General features: G+C 40.6%; 2 protein-coding genes across 2 annotated transcripts in view; both read right to left on the bottom strand.

Annotated features, from left to right (window-relative positions):
• Positions 1-6179: 6179 nt before the first annotated feature.
• Positions 6180-9379, bottom strand: foxl3 (forkhead box L3). Its single transcript, XM_064950477.1, has 4 exons — positions 8919-9379; positions 7746-7847; positions 7572-7638; positions 6180-7122 (listed from the first exon to the last, which is right to left on the bottom strand). The coding sequence occupies exons 1-4, from the start codon at positions 9062-9064 to the stop codon at positions 6652-6654; spliced, it is 786 nt and encodes a 261-aa protein (XP_064806549.1). The 5' UTR covers positions 9065-9379; the 3' UTR covers positions 6180-6651.
• A 1926-nt stretch (positions 9380-11305) lies between these two features.
• The window catches only part of fam20cb (FAM20C golgi associated secretory pathway kinase b), a 73607-nt gene continuing 68443 nt past the window's right edge, over positions 11306-16469 (bottom strand). Inside the window, exons 8-9 of the mRNA XM_064950476.1 lie at positions 16288-16429; positions 11306-15397 (exon numbers count right to left, since the gene is read on the bottom strand). Coding sequence (XP_064806548.1) covers positions 15130-15397; positions 16288-16429 — 410 coding nt within the window. The 3' untranslated portion in view covers positions 11306-15129. The remainder of the gene's footprint in view (positions 15398-16287; positions 16430-16469) is intronic.

Below are 16469 nucleotides of genomic sequence, written 5' to 3'. Positions count from 1 at the left end.
CTAACTGACAGTCGTCTAGGGGCTCTCCCATTGGTTGTTTAGGATCGCCTCATCCTAGAACATGGCTGGCTCTTCACATTCTGCTCCACTCTGCCTGCTGTATTTGCCCGGTCAAAAAGAGGGGTGTGCTATATTGTACAACTCATGTTTTACACATGATTGCTGACTTCATGTGAGGACATGTGTCCACAAGTTCTATTCTGTTCCATAACCGTGTGGATTTCACTTTAGAAGGTAAATCTTAATATTATTTGCATTGTATGAATCTATATCATGTTGCGATGGATGGATGTTGTTCTTGTGGCAAAATGCATGTCTTTTTCAGAGTGCGTTAATTCAGTGAATAGCCAATCTAATATGAAATATCTCAATCTTGTAAAACAATCCTTATTTTAAGGCTACGCTATGCACTGTAATTTTGGAAAACGTGTATGATTTGAACGATCCCACCAAAACACTTTCATTATAATAACTAGAGGGATCAAAACCATTATGAATTCTTAACCTAAGAACCACATGTGATAATGCCACAAGAGATTGAGTACTGCATTGAGTACTTGAGTATTGTCCAGTAATGTGATGGTGATAACGGGACATCTGAGAGAGGAGAGCTGCCTCTGCACGCTCACTGATTGAAATACATACAGAGATTTCTTAATCAATTCAATTATTAAAACCAAGGAGCTCTTGATTAAAGTATGTGTGTAGAGGGAGCAGTCTGAGCACAGCATAAGCCTACTTACACCAACAACATGAATGAAAAACAAGTGGGCCTCTATCAACCTCAATGGTCTTTTGCCCCTCCCCTTTTCCCTCCCCTTTTCAATGTGTTGCTCAAATCAAATCAACTTGTATTTGTCACATGCGCCGAATACAAAAAAAAGAGGAATAAATCAAATAAAAATGATGAATAGAAAAAAACATAATTAAGGAGCAACAATAATAAAATAAACAATAGTTAGGCTATATACAGGGGTACCGGGACATTGGATTCCATAACCGACAATGGATCTTTGCAGTAGGTAGTAGTACCAAAGATACTGATAACCTTTCATCTGTGGTAGAACCCACTGATTGTGGCAGTGTAAAAAACGAAATAGAATGAATGTCATAAAGTATGCTTCTCTACTCTCTCCCTTCAGTTTCAATGGAAACATGACAACAGTTCCCATTCTAGGTTGTGAGCAGCCCCTGCTGGCCACACCCGGTTTGAGGCCAATGGCCATGTGCAAGCAGCGCTGGAAAGGACCGGGACTGGGACCAACTAACATCAATCAGCCCATTCACTCATAGCAAAAAACTGACGTGTGTGTGTGTTGACCAGGGCTGCAATGCATTGTAGTTGCATTGCATGTGTGTGTACATGGTGTGCAATGCTCCTTCCATGCAACACAGAGCTGTGTCGTGATGACACGCTGTGTAATTCAGTCTTTACAATTGCGAGCAAGAATGAAATAAAGTCAATGTCTGACATTCTGAAACTGTTGAATATCCTGCTCTCTATCATGTCATCTATGGACATGATGTCAGTCTTCTCATCTATCCTTTCATGGTAAATGCATATGAATCCTTTTATTTTCACCCAAAGCACAACTGCTGTGAAGTGTGAACTCTGAAATATGGGACAATATGATGTGAATATGCTAGTTGGCGTGTCTGTGAGATCCAGGAGCTTTTTGAAGCAGCCTGCTGTTTACCCCTAGATGTGGTTACAGATAACGTTCTTGAAGTTGGTTCACATAACTTTGACTCTGTAACAACAAGTGGATGTCTCAGATTGATTCATCAAACGTTGAATTGGACAAGATGTTCTGTTCTGTCTATGGTCTTACTGAGGTTGAGTCCCAAATGGCACCCTATTCCCTATTTGTGCATACATTTTTAACAGAGCCCTATGGGTCCTGGTAAAAACAACAGTGGGAATAGGGTGCCATTTGGGACGTACAGTTGAAGTCGTAAGTTTACATACACCTTAGCCCAATACATTTAAACTCAGTTTTTCACCATTTTCCTGACATTTAATCCTTGTAAATTTTCACCTGTCTTAGGTCAGTTAGGATCACCACTTTATTTTAAGAATGTGAAATGTCAGAATAATAGTAGAGAGTGATTTATTTCAGCTTTTATTTCTTTCGTCACATTCCCAATGGGTCAGAAGTTTACATACACTCAATTAGTATGCGATAGCATTGCCTTTAAATTGTTTAACTTGGGTCAAACATTTTCGGTAGCCTTCCACAAGCTTCCCGCAATAAGTTGGGTGAATTAGGTTGTAGGCCTCCTTGCTCGCACACGCTTTTTCAGTTCTGCCCACAAATTTTCTATAGGATTGGGGTCAGGGCTTTGTGATGGCCACTCCAATAACTTGACTTTGTTTTGCCACAACTTTGGAAGTATGTTTGGGGTCATTGTCCTTTTGGAAGACCCATTTGTGACTGAGCTTTAACTTCCTGACTGATGTCTTTTGAGATGTTGCTTCAATATATCCACATAATTTTCCTGCCAAATGATGCCATCTATCTTGTGAAGTGCACCAGTCCCTCCTGCAGCAAATCACCCACACAACATGATGCTGTCACCCCCGTGCTTCACGGATGGGATGGTGTTCTTCGGCTTGCAAGCATCCCCCCTTTTCCTCCAAACATAATGATGGTCATTATGGCCAAACAGATCTATTTTTGTTTCATCAGACCAGAGGACATTTCTCCAAAAAGTATGATCTTTGTCCCCATGCGCAGTTGCAAACCGTAGTCTGGCTTTTTTATGGCGGTTTTGGAGCAGTGGCTTCTTCCTTGCTGATCAGCCTTTCAGGTTATGTCGATATAGGACTCGTTTCACTGTGGATATAGATACTTTTGTACCTGTTTCCTCCAGCATCTTCACAAGGTCCTTTGCTGTTGTTCTGGGATTGATTTGCACTTTTCGCGCCAAAGTACTTTTATCTCTTGGAGACAGAATGTGTCTCCTTCCTGAGCGGTAGAACGGCTGTGTGGTCCCATGGTGTTTATACTTCCATACTACTGTTTGTACAGATGAACGTGGTACCTTCAGGCATTTGGAAATTGCTCCCAAGAATGAACCAGACTTGTGTAGGTCTACAATTTTATTCTGAGATCTTGACTGATTTATTTTGATTTTCCCATGATGTCAAGCAAGGAGGCACTGAGTTTGAATGTAGGCCTTGAAATACATCCACAGCTACACCTCCAATTGACTCAAATTATGTCAATTAGCCTATCAGAAGCTTCTAAAGCCATGACATCATTTTATGGAATTTTCCAAGCTGTGATACAGTGAATTATAAGTGAAATAATCTATCTGTAAACAATTGTTGGATATATTACTTGTGTCATGCACAAAGTAGATGTCTTAATCGACTTGCCAAAACTATAGTTTGTTAACAAGAAATTTGTTAAGTGGTTGAAAAACAGGTTTTAATGACTCCTACCTAAGTGTATGTAAACTTCTGACTTCAACTATAACTTAAAGCTGCAAGGCTTCCTGACTTGGACAAGCAGGCATGTAACTGGAGGATGTATGAAATGAGGCAGGTCCAATTGGAAATGAGGGCTATTACGCTTTATTTTACAGTTCAATTTTTACTTGGAATTTACTCAGAAATGCCAAGCTACAATAATTACATAGTAACAAACAACTCACTATTTTATTTCAGATTCACTGAAGCCAAGTGCCACTGAAAAGGCTATCACTAAAAGGCTATCACTAAAAGGCTATCACTAAAAGTCTATCACTAAAAGTCTATCACTAAAAGGTTATCACTAAAAGTCTATCACTAAAAGTCTATCACTAAAAGGCTATCACTAAAAGTCTATCACTAAAAGGCTATCACTAAAAGGCTATCACTAAAAGTCTATCACTAAAAGTCTATCACTAAAAGGCTATCACTAAAAGGCTATCACTAAAAGGCTATCACGAAAAGGCTATCACTAAAAGTCTATCACTAAAAGGCTATCACTAAAAGGCTATCACTAAAAGTCTATCACTAAAAGGCTATCACTAAAAGGCTATCACTAAAAGGCTATCACTAAAAGGCTATCGTTACCATGCAAATGATCAAAAAAGAGTTGTAGTGGTGTAAAATAAGGCCTATTTTCCATATTTCTTCTATATCCTGGTTAATTTCTTACACCCTTCTAGTTGTCTTTCATAGCCTAGTTTTGGGTGTTCCTAACAGCGACATCCTACACAGGTCTCCAGTAGCAGGGGCCAAACAGGGGCCTGGAAGATCTAAAGTAAATAGAATCTAACTGTAAACACGTCTAAACTGACATTGATTTGACATCCAGTGTTGATATTCTCATTCGCAACGCATTTAAAAACCCATTTCAGAACTGTGGAATATTCCACCCTGCCGAATCTACCTCTGGCCCTTTTGATTTGTACATGGGGATTCAAATGGCTTCAAAGGGCAAAAGCCATCGGTGTGTACGTGTTAGCACTTTTTCTGTCTTCTCGGGCTATTTCAACACTCTTCATTAGCTAGAAGCCTGATATCATTACCCAGCAATCTGCTTTCCATTGTGGGCCTCTGGTACATGAGCATGTCCCATATAACAAACTGTACATTCGCCCCTCCAGTCCCCGCCTACCACAGCTCAAGGAAATCATGGTTGTTAGTCAAGTAAGGTGAAATTACACAGCCTCCCTCGTATATAAACATATACTATGTTGTTGTTGTGGGTTTTAAAACACCAACAACAGCACACAAATATTTATAATTAAATTCATAATCAAAATTACTCCCAAGAATGAAAATCCAATTATAAAACACATGCTGTAGATTAAATGACCTATTTGTGTTTATGATTGAGATGTTATTAACGTTGCAGATCATTGCTTTCCCAATTTCCTCCTCCCCATTTCACTCATTCTGCCCTGAGCTACACATTTCAACATTACCTCTCTACACTCTTAGATAAAAGGGTTCCAAAAGGGGTTTGAGGCTGTCCCCATAGGAGAACCCTTTTTGGTTCCAGGTAGAAATCTTTCAGGTTCCACGCAGAACCTTCAAAAGGGTTCCATGTGGAACCAAAGGGCTCTACCTAGAACCAAAAATGGGCTCTTCAAAGGGTTCTCCTATCGGGACAGCCAAAGAACCTGTTTTGATTCTCAATAGCACTTTTTTTTCTCAGAGTGTACACAATAGCCACAACTAGAAGTGAGCTCATACAGAAAATTATTAACATTTCCATATTATTTTTCCCAGACCAAATTTCCCTCTCATAGAGGTTTTTAGCTCAATAAGACAACATGACACAAATACTTTGAATTTGGAATGGTCATTTAATAGAGGCCATTCTAGGACACAATAATAGTACTTCTCAATAATAGTACTTCTCTCCTGTATGTGTATTTTCTCTTTGGTGTCTCAATACAAACCCGACGCAGAAGCAGACCCAGCCTTGCAGCACTTTATGCTAAGTTAATTTACCCAAATACATCCACAGCGCCACCTTACATCAACAGCTTAGTTAATGGAAACCTACTGATCCATAACAGTGGTGGTGCTAGACGTTGGCTGGAGGGCCAAGCAGGTATGAATGTTAATATCATTGATCGATCACAGGATTTGAAAGGAAGCATACGCCGGTGTGTTTAATTATAATTGCGTCAGGCCGGCGGGAGTTGCGGCAGTGTTGTTACGGCAGCACGGCCCCCTTCTTGTATTTGACTAGGGTCACATCTCGGTCTCACCTTGCAAGTGTAATGCTATATTAAATGCCACTCATGTTAAGTGTGTTGTTGTGTTCTGTTGAAACCCCTCCTGTCCTGAATGATGCAGTCACGGCATAATAGAAAGGTTAAATTGAAAATTGTCCCTTCAAACAAGCAAGAGAAACCCTGCTATGATTGATATCCCTTCTCCTAACAGGGAAATAAATGTTAGCGGTGTAGACCCCATGTTTTAGTCTCCTTCATACAATATATGTATATAATGTATTCTAATGTGTCTGGATGAAATGTGGAATGTGTCAGTCTCAGGGGAATTGAAAAGGTCACGGGGAAAGATTAGGAGGTTTGGAGAGGGCCTGGGTTGATTAACCCCATGATAATTGCCTTAAATCCCAACAATAAGGGTTGACGGGGCTGAGCACCAGCTTGTGACATGTTACACTTCACCCTGTTCATTGCTTTCACACTTTCACCAACCAAAACAATTGTTGAGATTGTTATCTTTTAATATTGATACTGGTTATGATGATGATGATGAAGTCACAGGTCACACTGCCTTCAGTTTTATCAGCTTTCTCATACAGTCAGCATACTCAGTGTATTTATTGCTGTCCTTAAAATGGTAACGATATAATATAGGTGAAAACTTATTTTCACAGACCCTCATTACAGAACATCCTCCTTTATGAATACAGCTTTAATGCCTTGGGACAAGACTATGAACACTGTACAAGCTTCATTTGAGTGTAGAGTGATGTACATTTAGTATAATCAGCTAGGATCCATTGCACAATACTGGACCTCTCTATATTCTTTATTTACAGGACAAGTCAATCAAATCTCCCCTTTCACAAGGAAGCAGTCTTTGGATCTTTTAATTTCCTAATTCAGATATGGAGGAAAAACCATCCAGTCTTTCAGATGAAGTATCTCTCTTTATAGGCAAGGCTATGACACTCACATGGTCCAGAAGTGCAGGTTCAGGTGTTGGGGCTCCAGAGCGTGTATGGGGGCCACTGTTGTACCACTACGAGGAGGTCTGAAGCCTGGCAGAGGGGGGTTGGGAGTGGAGAGGATGTAGTCAATACTGAATTTAATCTCCGGTTCTGGTTTTTCCTGCTGGTTTGGGTTGAGGGGGGTGTGGTGACCTGGTCTGTGGTCAGGGCTGATGGGGCAGAAGGAGTCTGGTTTGGGGTTAGGATCGGACCGCCGGGTGGAGCCGCCGTGTTGGTTGTTGATGTTATTGTTCTTGTTATTGTCCACTGGGAGGAAAGGCTCCCCAGGCTCTCTGAAACCCATTTTCACGTTGCGTCGGCGCCGGCGACGCCGAAAGTTGCCGTTCTCGAAGAGGTCAAGCATGGACTCACAGCCAGTGGCGAATGTCCAGTAGTTGCCTTTCCCCTTCTCGTTTCCCTCCGTACGGGGAACCTAAAAAATATATATGTTTAAAAAAGAAACGCAAATAAGAAAGTAGAAATAAACCCATAATAGCCTATTTATGATCACGCTCAAATGTGAATGCAACATACAGTACTGTATTGAAACAGTGTTTTGTCTGTTACCCTTTTTGCTTATAGGCAAAAGACGCATTCCCTTACCATTCATACAGTACATTTGTAAATGTGCATGTAAACGTGTATGACTGTTCCCTGTCTCCTTTGTGACCTTATTATTGTAATATATTTTAAACGTTTCATACAATATTTAATTAATTAATGAGTATAAAATATTATCATCTTACTCGTTTTCTTCTGACTGATATAAAGTTAAACTTATTTCGAAGAAAGTAATAAAATGTGTATCTTACTCTGTTTGATAATGATTCTTGATCAAGTTATCAACTATCATCACACAACATATGTTAAAAAGTCCTTTACCTTAATGAAGCAGCTGTTGAGAGAGAGGTTGTGTCGTATGGAGTTTTGCCATGCTCTCTGGTTAGACCTGTAGTGGATAAAGGAAACAGTGCATACACTACTGTGTCAAACTGAAAGTTATCCAGACCCTTTTTAAGGAAAATGACCGTTGAATAGACATGTGAAGCTCCTTACCTGTAGTATGGAAAGCGTTTCATGATGAACTCATAGATCCCTGACAAGGTGACCCGGTGCTTTGGACTCTGCTGGATGGCCATGGCTATCAACGCTATGTAACTGAAGAGAGAGGGCAGACAGAGTTACAATGTACAAAGATTTATTTGAATTCATATTTCTTGGTGTTCACAATGATATTCCCAAGAACAGGGTTGGGGAGTAAATTATTACATGTAATCATTTACATGTAATCTGATGACAAGAAACTGCAATCAGTTACATTACTAGCAAAAATATTATAATCAGATTACAGATACTTTTGAAAAACTAGATGATTACTTCTTGGATTACTTTTAAATTCAGAAAGGATGTTGGCAAAAAAAATACATTATGAAACCTTTTTGTTTTCTCAATGACATTCAATTCAGCATTGAAAGAAGGCATATGTTTAGCTTTGTTCCACCTGATCAGGCTATTATGGGCTCCTAAGTGGCACAGCGGTCTAAGGCGGTGCAAGAGGCATTACTATAATACCTGGTACAAATCCAGGCTGTATCACATCCAGCTGTGATTGGGAGTCCCATAGGTCAGCCTGGGTTTGGCTGGAGTAGGCTGTCATTGTAAATAAGAATTTGTTCTTAACTGATTTGCCTTAATAAATAAATCACAGCTGGATCAGATTACATCACTGACTTTTGGTCATCCAAAAGTTACTTTACTGATTACAATTTTGGACAGGCAACTAGTAAACTTAAAATATTACACTTAGAAAGTAACCTACCCAACCCTGCCCAATAATATCTCGATATGACTGATTAAAGTTACATTCAGGGAAAGTGGTCTAATATTCTTAATTATGATACTAATTTAATTTGGATAGTGTTGAGATTCCACAATCATCTGATTAAAATAACACAACAACATTTGGTATTTAGGTTTTTAAATGATTTTTAAATGATTTTAAATGATTTTAAATGGCTTGCATTGCTTTCATTTGTGATTTATATTATGGTCTATAAAATACAAAAATAATATGAATTTGCTTTGTATTTTTTTTCAGTAGAACAAACTAAACATAATGTAATATCTTAAAGACGTAATATCTTAGATCATGAATAATGCTTCCATTATTTAAAAATATAGAAATTATATAATATAATAATTCCATTATATTAATCATAAGCTTTCTACCTGTAAGCGGGTCGACACATTTTCTTGTCTTCATCCGTGCTGCAGGAAGGGTATCCATCTCCATCATAGTTGAAGCAGTTATATGGATACTGCGAGTTATCAAACATGTCTACACTTCCACACTGGCTATTATAGGACTGCTTCATCTAATTAACAAATAAATTGCAGTTTTTACCACCCTCCAAATTTAGACCAATAGTACCAAGTAGTTGTTTTCTTTACAGAGAATGTCAATGTTCTTCTACTCTAACATACTCTACTCATAGTGGTGGCATACTGAATGAAGTATACCTTCCCCCTTGGTGATGAATAGATCTCTTGGAACCCCCACTCTTCTCCTCATCGACTGCCTCACTGTTGGGTTGGTCCCCAGGTAGGCTAGGCTAGCGCCGATAAGACATGCCATGCACCAAATGACTTGGCCAGCCCAACGCACGCAGCTTGTCCACTTGAACGTCTGAACCCGGGGCGTGATCAACTGGTAGCTAGACTAATCTCTGTCTCGCTTGAATCTGGGTGGTCTATAGACTATTTCGATTGTTGACTTTATGTTTTGTTTTGTTTCTTTTTATAGTCTAATCTACCTAACATGATTTAAACAACTAATCCACTACTAACAAACAACCTCCTTACATCTCCATCTCTCTCTCTTCCTATTTTTTTATTTCGCCTAACTTTAAAGAGAGTGTGTTGTTTTGGGGTATGTTGTGCTTGTCGGAATTTTTTTCCGCAACCAGTTATTTTTTGGGGGTGGGGGTGGGGGGGTTTCCTTGTGTCACAGACGTTTTAGTCAACAAGGATAGTTTTGTAGATGCAATCTATAATGCTGTATAATAGCCATAAATTGTGTTTCCGTGACTAAAAGAGGGGATGTGTGTTCTGAAGGGCTCCTAACGGGGCATTTTGGTCTCTCCCGGCAGCCGACGGAGACCGGAGAAAACAGCCCGCGGGCGCGAGGCCTCCGTGTGTGGCCTGCTGTGATCCAGTAGATTAATTGTTGTAGAGACCCTTTGTGTTCTTCTATCGATGCGACCAGAACAGTTTAAAAATGCAATTTTGTGTTTACTCCTTCGATACTAATGGGGCAAAGAAAGGGTCAACACTCCAGTCAATTTTAAAGTGGCAAATAAGAGTGAACATTTTAGATGTCCATGTCCAAATAAAGTACAGCTTTTCTTAGATCATGGAATTGGGCACATTTTGAAACAATATTATTTGAGCTATTTTGTTTTATTTGGAAAATGCACAGCTATACCCTAATTGCTGGCAGCCTAGGTAGGCCCATACCAGCAAATGTGGTGTGTTTAATCAGGTGTCAACCCACTTGAAACAACGAAGTGTCCAGTCCACATCTTTATCAAATATATTGTCTTTACATTTGGAGCCATGGCATATGCTCTCTGTATGTCACTGACCGCGGTGACCTTGTGACCCTGGTTGGTCTCCCTCAACATTATTTAGCAAATCAAGTGATTAGCCAGTTACTCTAATTGCTAAAACCCAAGATCTATTCTAAAATGCCAGTACACTAATTCCCTGTCATTAGTGATGCAGTGAAATCAATTGCACCACCGTTTTCAGGAGCAAATCCAGGGCCTGGGTTGACTACCCACGTGATCAAACAAGGAGAGTCATTCTATCATAGAATTAGAACCAGATTCCAGAACTATGCCCAGTCTATTGGCTTTAGCAATTCTATTCTACGGCCCCTTCATCCGGGCAGTGCAGTGGTAAATGAGTGGGATCAGGATCAGATAAGGTGTCCTGTTCGTCAGATCCCTGGCTCATTCCCATGACGATGTTTCCTCTGCCGCCTGTCTGCGGTGGGGATGATTACCCTAGTTAGGCCTGTGGTCCCTGTCCCTTAGATGTTTGTCTCAGAACGCATCCCAAATAGCACCATATTCCCTTTATAGTGCACTAACCAGGGCCAATAGGGTTCTGGTCCAAATAAGTGCGCTATAAAGGGAATAGGGTGCCATTTGGGGCGTACACTCAGACTGGGCTTCCTCCATTCATGAGCAATCCTTTGGATGCATTTATAAACCATAGTGGAGGCATTCCAGGGGCTGTGAGGGGCTAGGGAAAGGTTATCAAAACAAAAAGACTAAACTGTAAACATGTTCATGTTGGGGCGCTGAGAGCTATCTGCATTAGTACTGTAGTAGGCCTATAGACATCGTTACTGACCAGGCTCTGTAGTCTGAACAGACAGACAAATACAGCTGAGATATTCCTTTTCTGTAAGAGCCAATGACTCCTGTGTCTGTGCTGCCTACAAGGATCAGAATCAAGTCCAATTTGTTTGCCCCCGTCTCATCTCATCGTTATTTTTCAATGTACCTATTCTATGTTTCAGGTATAACTAATAAAAGTTAAATGACACGTTTAAATGCACATTTTGTTTTATTGCACCGTTACGATGTTGCAAACAAAACTCCACAGAAACAATGAACAGATGAAAAATAAGCATTTTAGCTGCAGTCAGAACCACACAGCCTCTAATGGTGTCCATACCTCCGTCTATACATAAAGTATCAACACAGACAGACGTATGGAATCACGTATACTGTATATAGCTTCTGACCAGGAAATAATATTTCCCATAAATACCCTTTCAGTCATGATCCCAAACATTCAAGTATTTCTATCATTGCACAGGCACTAGGTTTATCTACTGTATATATATATGAACTTTCAGTAACAGTAACTGAAATGTTTTCTCCAGCAAAGCAGATCTGCAGTTGGAAAGTTAAGAAATGTACATCCTGCATATCTGTAGACAACATTGACATCTGGACATCATACATACAATCACACCCTAAAGGAATATTCATCCTATAAAAGTCTTGGTGTCACATTTGGCTTCTTAGTACCAAAATTGAGGACTGACTAAACTTTCATCTTAAATTCATCCTCAAATAAAAATAATCTATGGGCCAAAGAAAAATAAGAGAAAAGTACAATGGAGGATATTCTGTAGTGTGAATCACTTTGAATCTGATGAATTCTTGTCATTCAAACCCGAAAGGGCCTTTCCCAAACTGTTGCCCCTAAATTGGAAGCACAGAATCGTCTGGGATGTCATTGTATGCTGTCGCGTTAAGTTTTCCCTTCACTGGAACTAAGGGGCCCAGCCCGAACCATGAAAAACAGCCCCAGTTAGCACTATGCATTGGGGCAAGTAGCGTTCTCCTGGCATCTGCCAAACCTAGATTTGTCAGTCGGACTGCCAGATGGTGAAGCCTGCCACTTCGTGGCTGAGCCTTTGTTGCTCCTAGACATTTCCACTTCACAATAACATCACTTACAATTGACCGGGGCAGCTCTAGCAGGACAGAAATTTGACAAACTGACTTGTTGGAAAGGTGGCATCTTATGACGGTGCAACATTGAAAGTCACAGCTCTTCAGTAAGGCCATTCTACTGTCAATATTTGTCTATGGAGATTGCATGGCGGTGTGCTCGATGTTGGCTGAAATAGATGAACTCACTAATTTGAAGGGGTGTCCACATATATATATATATATATAGTGTATATATATATATATACAAAAGTATCTGCGGAGCGAGCGGGTTTGAGGTGGATGAAGGAGGGGTGGGTGGCGAGCAGGTTGAATAATGAGGAAACAATGCATACAAAGATCCATAAATGTATCATTCTGTGCAATGTATATCTACTGGCTACATTGAGGTTTTACATTCATTCTTTTTAGGCTATCTGGCATTAGTGCGTATTGCGTAAGCTTTAGAGCCTAACTGTATGCCCACCAAATAGCCTACAAGCCAATAGCCAAATGCTTTTGGGAACGGCCAGAAAAAGTTAGTCGATCCACTGAGGCAAAAAGGATAATGTCGGAGTTTAATTCAATAAAATAAAAGCTGCGAAATGGAGAGTTGTTTACGTGGTAAAGGAGTGTGTCGGCTATGTTATGTGTGATGATTCTTTACATTTTATTTCACCTTTATTTAACTAGGCAAGTCAGTAAAGAACACCCCAGCTGACGCTGGGACAATTGTGCGTTGCCCAATCACGGCTGGTTGTGATACAGCCTGGAATCAAACAAGGGTCTGTTTTGACGCCTCTACCACTGAGATGCAGTGCATTAGACCGCTGTGCCACTCGGGAGCCCACTCAAGGCGTGCATACAAATTCAACAGTCACAAGACCAGGACAAGTCAATTTAACTGTAGCCTACTGTTCAGATGGGTTAAATGGAAACTGAAATCTGGACATTGACTGTAGGTCTATAACCTTACACATAATAACCTTAATATTAACTCCTGCAGAATGAAGCATTTCTTGCAGTAAAATAATACACCAAATTCAAATGTATCCTACATTTTGCCTCGGAATCAGGGGTGGAGAAATATGATTGATTTCTTAGAGCATCTTGAGAGAATCCGAATCTGCAGTTAGGGACCTTCTGTAGAGGTGCTATTTTTATTAGCATCCTAAAAGCTAATAGGCCTAGTATTTCAACCACAGGAGGTTGGTGGCACCTAAATTGCCATTCACACTGTTATCATACACCCGTGTCCCCTCAGCAGCCTCCTGTGAAACCACATAAAGTATGTATCCAAGCTGACCTGAAATCTTATCAGAAACATCTTGGGGCATTTTTACAGCTTTCTATTTCCTTACAAACGGTCAAACTGATATAATTTGGACATTTTACACAGAAAATCCTTCCTGTTAATTTTTTGTTATTGCATTTTCTCCCCAGTCCCTAAACGTCTTTGCTTCGGGAAAGAAATAGAGATGACAAAGAAAAGTTTACTGACGTCAACTACATAGATAGAATGAATGCTTCTATCAATTTATGAAATTATTCTGGTGAGCAAGGGTTTATTTTAGTCTTCTAGGTCAACATATAATGACAAAATAGAAGCAGCATGTATATAGTCTTATTATAGACAAGTTGACTAACAAATAGCCTACCGAAATGTTGGTAATTATAAGCAGAAACATATTCGCTATAAAAAAAAAACTGCACCCGTCAAAAAATCGTTCTGCCATCTCTGACCGTAGCCTACAGCATAGTTGGGCGGTTGCAGTTGGGTTATTAGCAATTGTGGGCAGGTGCGGGTGAACAAACAGCTGACCTGAAGACCACTATTGTACATGCACGAGAGCTGCCCTCTACTTGACCAACTAAGGACTGCACATCTGTAGTCTCTCTCACTCCCTCTTGGTCTCCTGACCACTCAGGGCTGTATTCGATCTGTATAGTGGAAGTTCAGCATTACAGTGTGCTTGAAATTTAAAGGCAATGTTCCCACATTAGCAGAAACTGCATTCATGGTAAACGTTGCAAATGTCGGCTCAATAGGACATTAACTTTATATTTCTAGAGCATGTATTTATTTAACTAGGCAAGTTAAGAACAAATTCCTATTTACAATGACAGCCTACCCCGGCCAAACCCGGACGACACTGGGCCAATTGTGCGCCGCCCTATGGGACTCTCAATCACGGCCGGTTGTGATACAGCCTGGAATCAAACCAGAGTCTGGAGTGACGCCTCTAGCTCTGACATGCAGTGCCTTAGACCGCTGCACCACTCGAGAGTTTCAGTGATACAGATTGACTCGAGCCCCCAGTCCTATTGATAGAAAAATGATTTGGGTCTCATTTATTTCAAACAATTAATATGAAATGCAATAAATACTCTCGGGACAGGAAGCATTTGAAAGATGAAAAGCAGAAGACACATTTTGCAGTAAACCCTCCAATGAAATATCTCTTAAATTAATACAAAATACAATGTAAAAGAGCAACAGAAGTTATAAAACATTTTGCAATAAATTGTTCATTAAGACACAGAATCGATCTCCAATACGCATATCGTTTGCACACCTGCGACAGGTCCCAACAATGTGTAGAAACACAATATTCAGTTGACAGCAGAAGGAATAATACCAGTCTTGGAATTCACTGAATTCAAAAATGTCTCCTGAACAAGACAAGCGGCTCTCGCAAGACTTTCATGATCTGTGGTGCTGTGGTGGGAGATGATCGATTGGTTGGGAGGTGTACACTGTTATTTAAGGGGCCTATGGGGATGGTGGTCAAAACCGGTTCAGTCTGGTTTAATCTGGTCCAGTCCAATCCAGTTCAATCCAGTTCAGTCTGATCGACTCTAGTTCCATACGGTTTGATTCGGTCCAATCCAGTCTGGTCCATTCCAGAACGGTTCAGGCCTCCCAGCTACCTCCCCCTGGGTGATGTGTGCATCTGAGCCCCCTTCCTCTCACTCGCCAGGTCATCCTCCACAACATTACTATAGCCCTCCTTCTCGATGCAGTCTGCCAGGACGTTGAGTGTGTGGCGCAGGCGTCTGTCCATCGCCTCCAGGTGAGGCTGGATGAGGATGGGGATCAGTTTGTCCCTCAGCAGAGACTCAGACATCAGATCACTCAGCTGGTACTCCTCCTTGGCCAGCAGTTGCAGACGCAGGTGGGTCGACTTCCTCACTCTGGAGAGACAGGAGGGGTTAGGAGGGGTCAGGAGGGGTCAGGAGGGAATGGAAGACGTTCCTTAACGCTGTATGATTGTAACGTCATATAAAGTCATTAACTCCCATAGAGAATGATAGAGATATCATCTTTATATACACTGAGCGTACAAAACATTAAGGACACATGCTCTTTCCAAGACCTAGACTGACCAGGTGAATCCAGGTGAAAGCTATGATCCATTATTCATGTCACCTGTTAAATCCACTTCAATCAGTGTAGATGAAGTGGAGGTGATGGGTTAAAGAAGGATTTTTAAGCCTTAAGACAATTTTGACATGGATTGTGTATGTATGTGTGCCATTCAGAGGGTGAATGGGAAAGACAAAATATTGAAGTGCCTTTGAACGGGCTATGGTAGTAGATGCCAGGCGCACCGGTTTGAGTCAAGAACAAGGGTTGCAACTCAATATTAGTAAGGTCTTCTTCATAATGTCCCATTATGGTGTCTGTGAGCACACAGGCATTTTAAAGTAGTCAATTTTCTTCTTCTACTACTTCTATGAGTTAGCAAACAAACTGAAAGGGTGCATACTGCCACCTAAAGTGTGTTGTTTGAACAAGTACGAAGCCAAGGTTGGCTATTTACTGCCACCTACAGTTATGGAATGTTTGCTCACGTGTATAATTCATTGGCTGGATGGAATTATGTGATCCTTCCTTAACCCATAGGAAGTCCCACCCAGCTGATTACTTTAGAAAAGGTGGAAGCCCTCAATAGCAATGTCCAAAATGGGTTTTTAACCTCTATGTCAACTCCTGATAAGTGAAAAGTCAGGTTAAGTGTGTTGAGGTTCACCAGTCACAAGTAAATGCTCTTGATGTAGAGAAGATTCATGAAGTTACTGACCTGCAACATTGGCTTAAAGGCACCAGGATAGACACCTCATCATGGGAATGCTTCCCAAACCCTCTCCCGTTGTCCAGGTGGATTATGAAGCTCTCATTGCCAAACTTCTCAAACGTCTCATAGTGATGACGATCCATATTGCCTGAGGAGAGACGCCATTTTATAATGGAGCCACATCTCAC

This window comes from Oncorhynchus masou, chromosome 31 (genome assembly GCF_036934945.1).
Source record: "Oncorhynchus masou masou isolate Uvic2021 chromosome 31, UVic_Omas_1.1, whole genome shotgun sequence".
Classification (NCBI taxonomy): Eukaryota; Metazoa; Chordata; class Actinopteri; order Salmoniformes; family Salmonidae; genus Oncorhynchus; species Oncorhynchus masou.
Note: the sequence above shows the minus strand (reverse complement) of the source record. Positions and strands in the feature narration are given on the sequence as shown.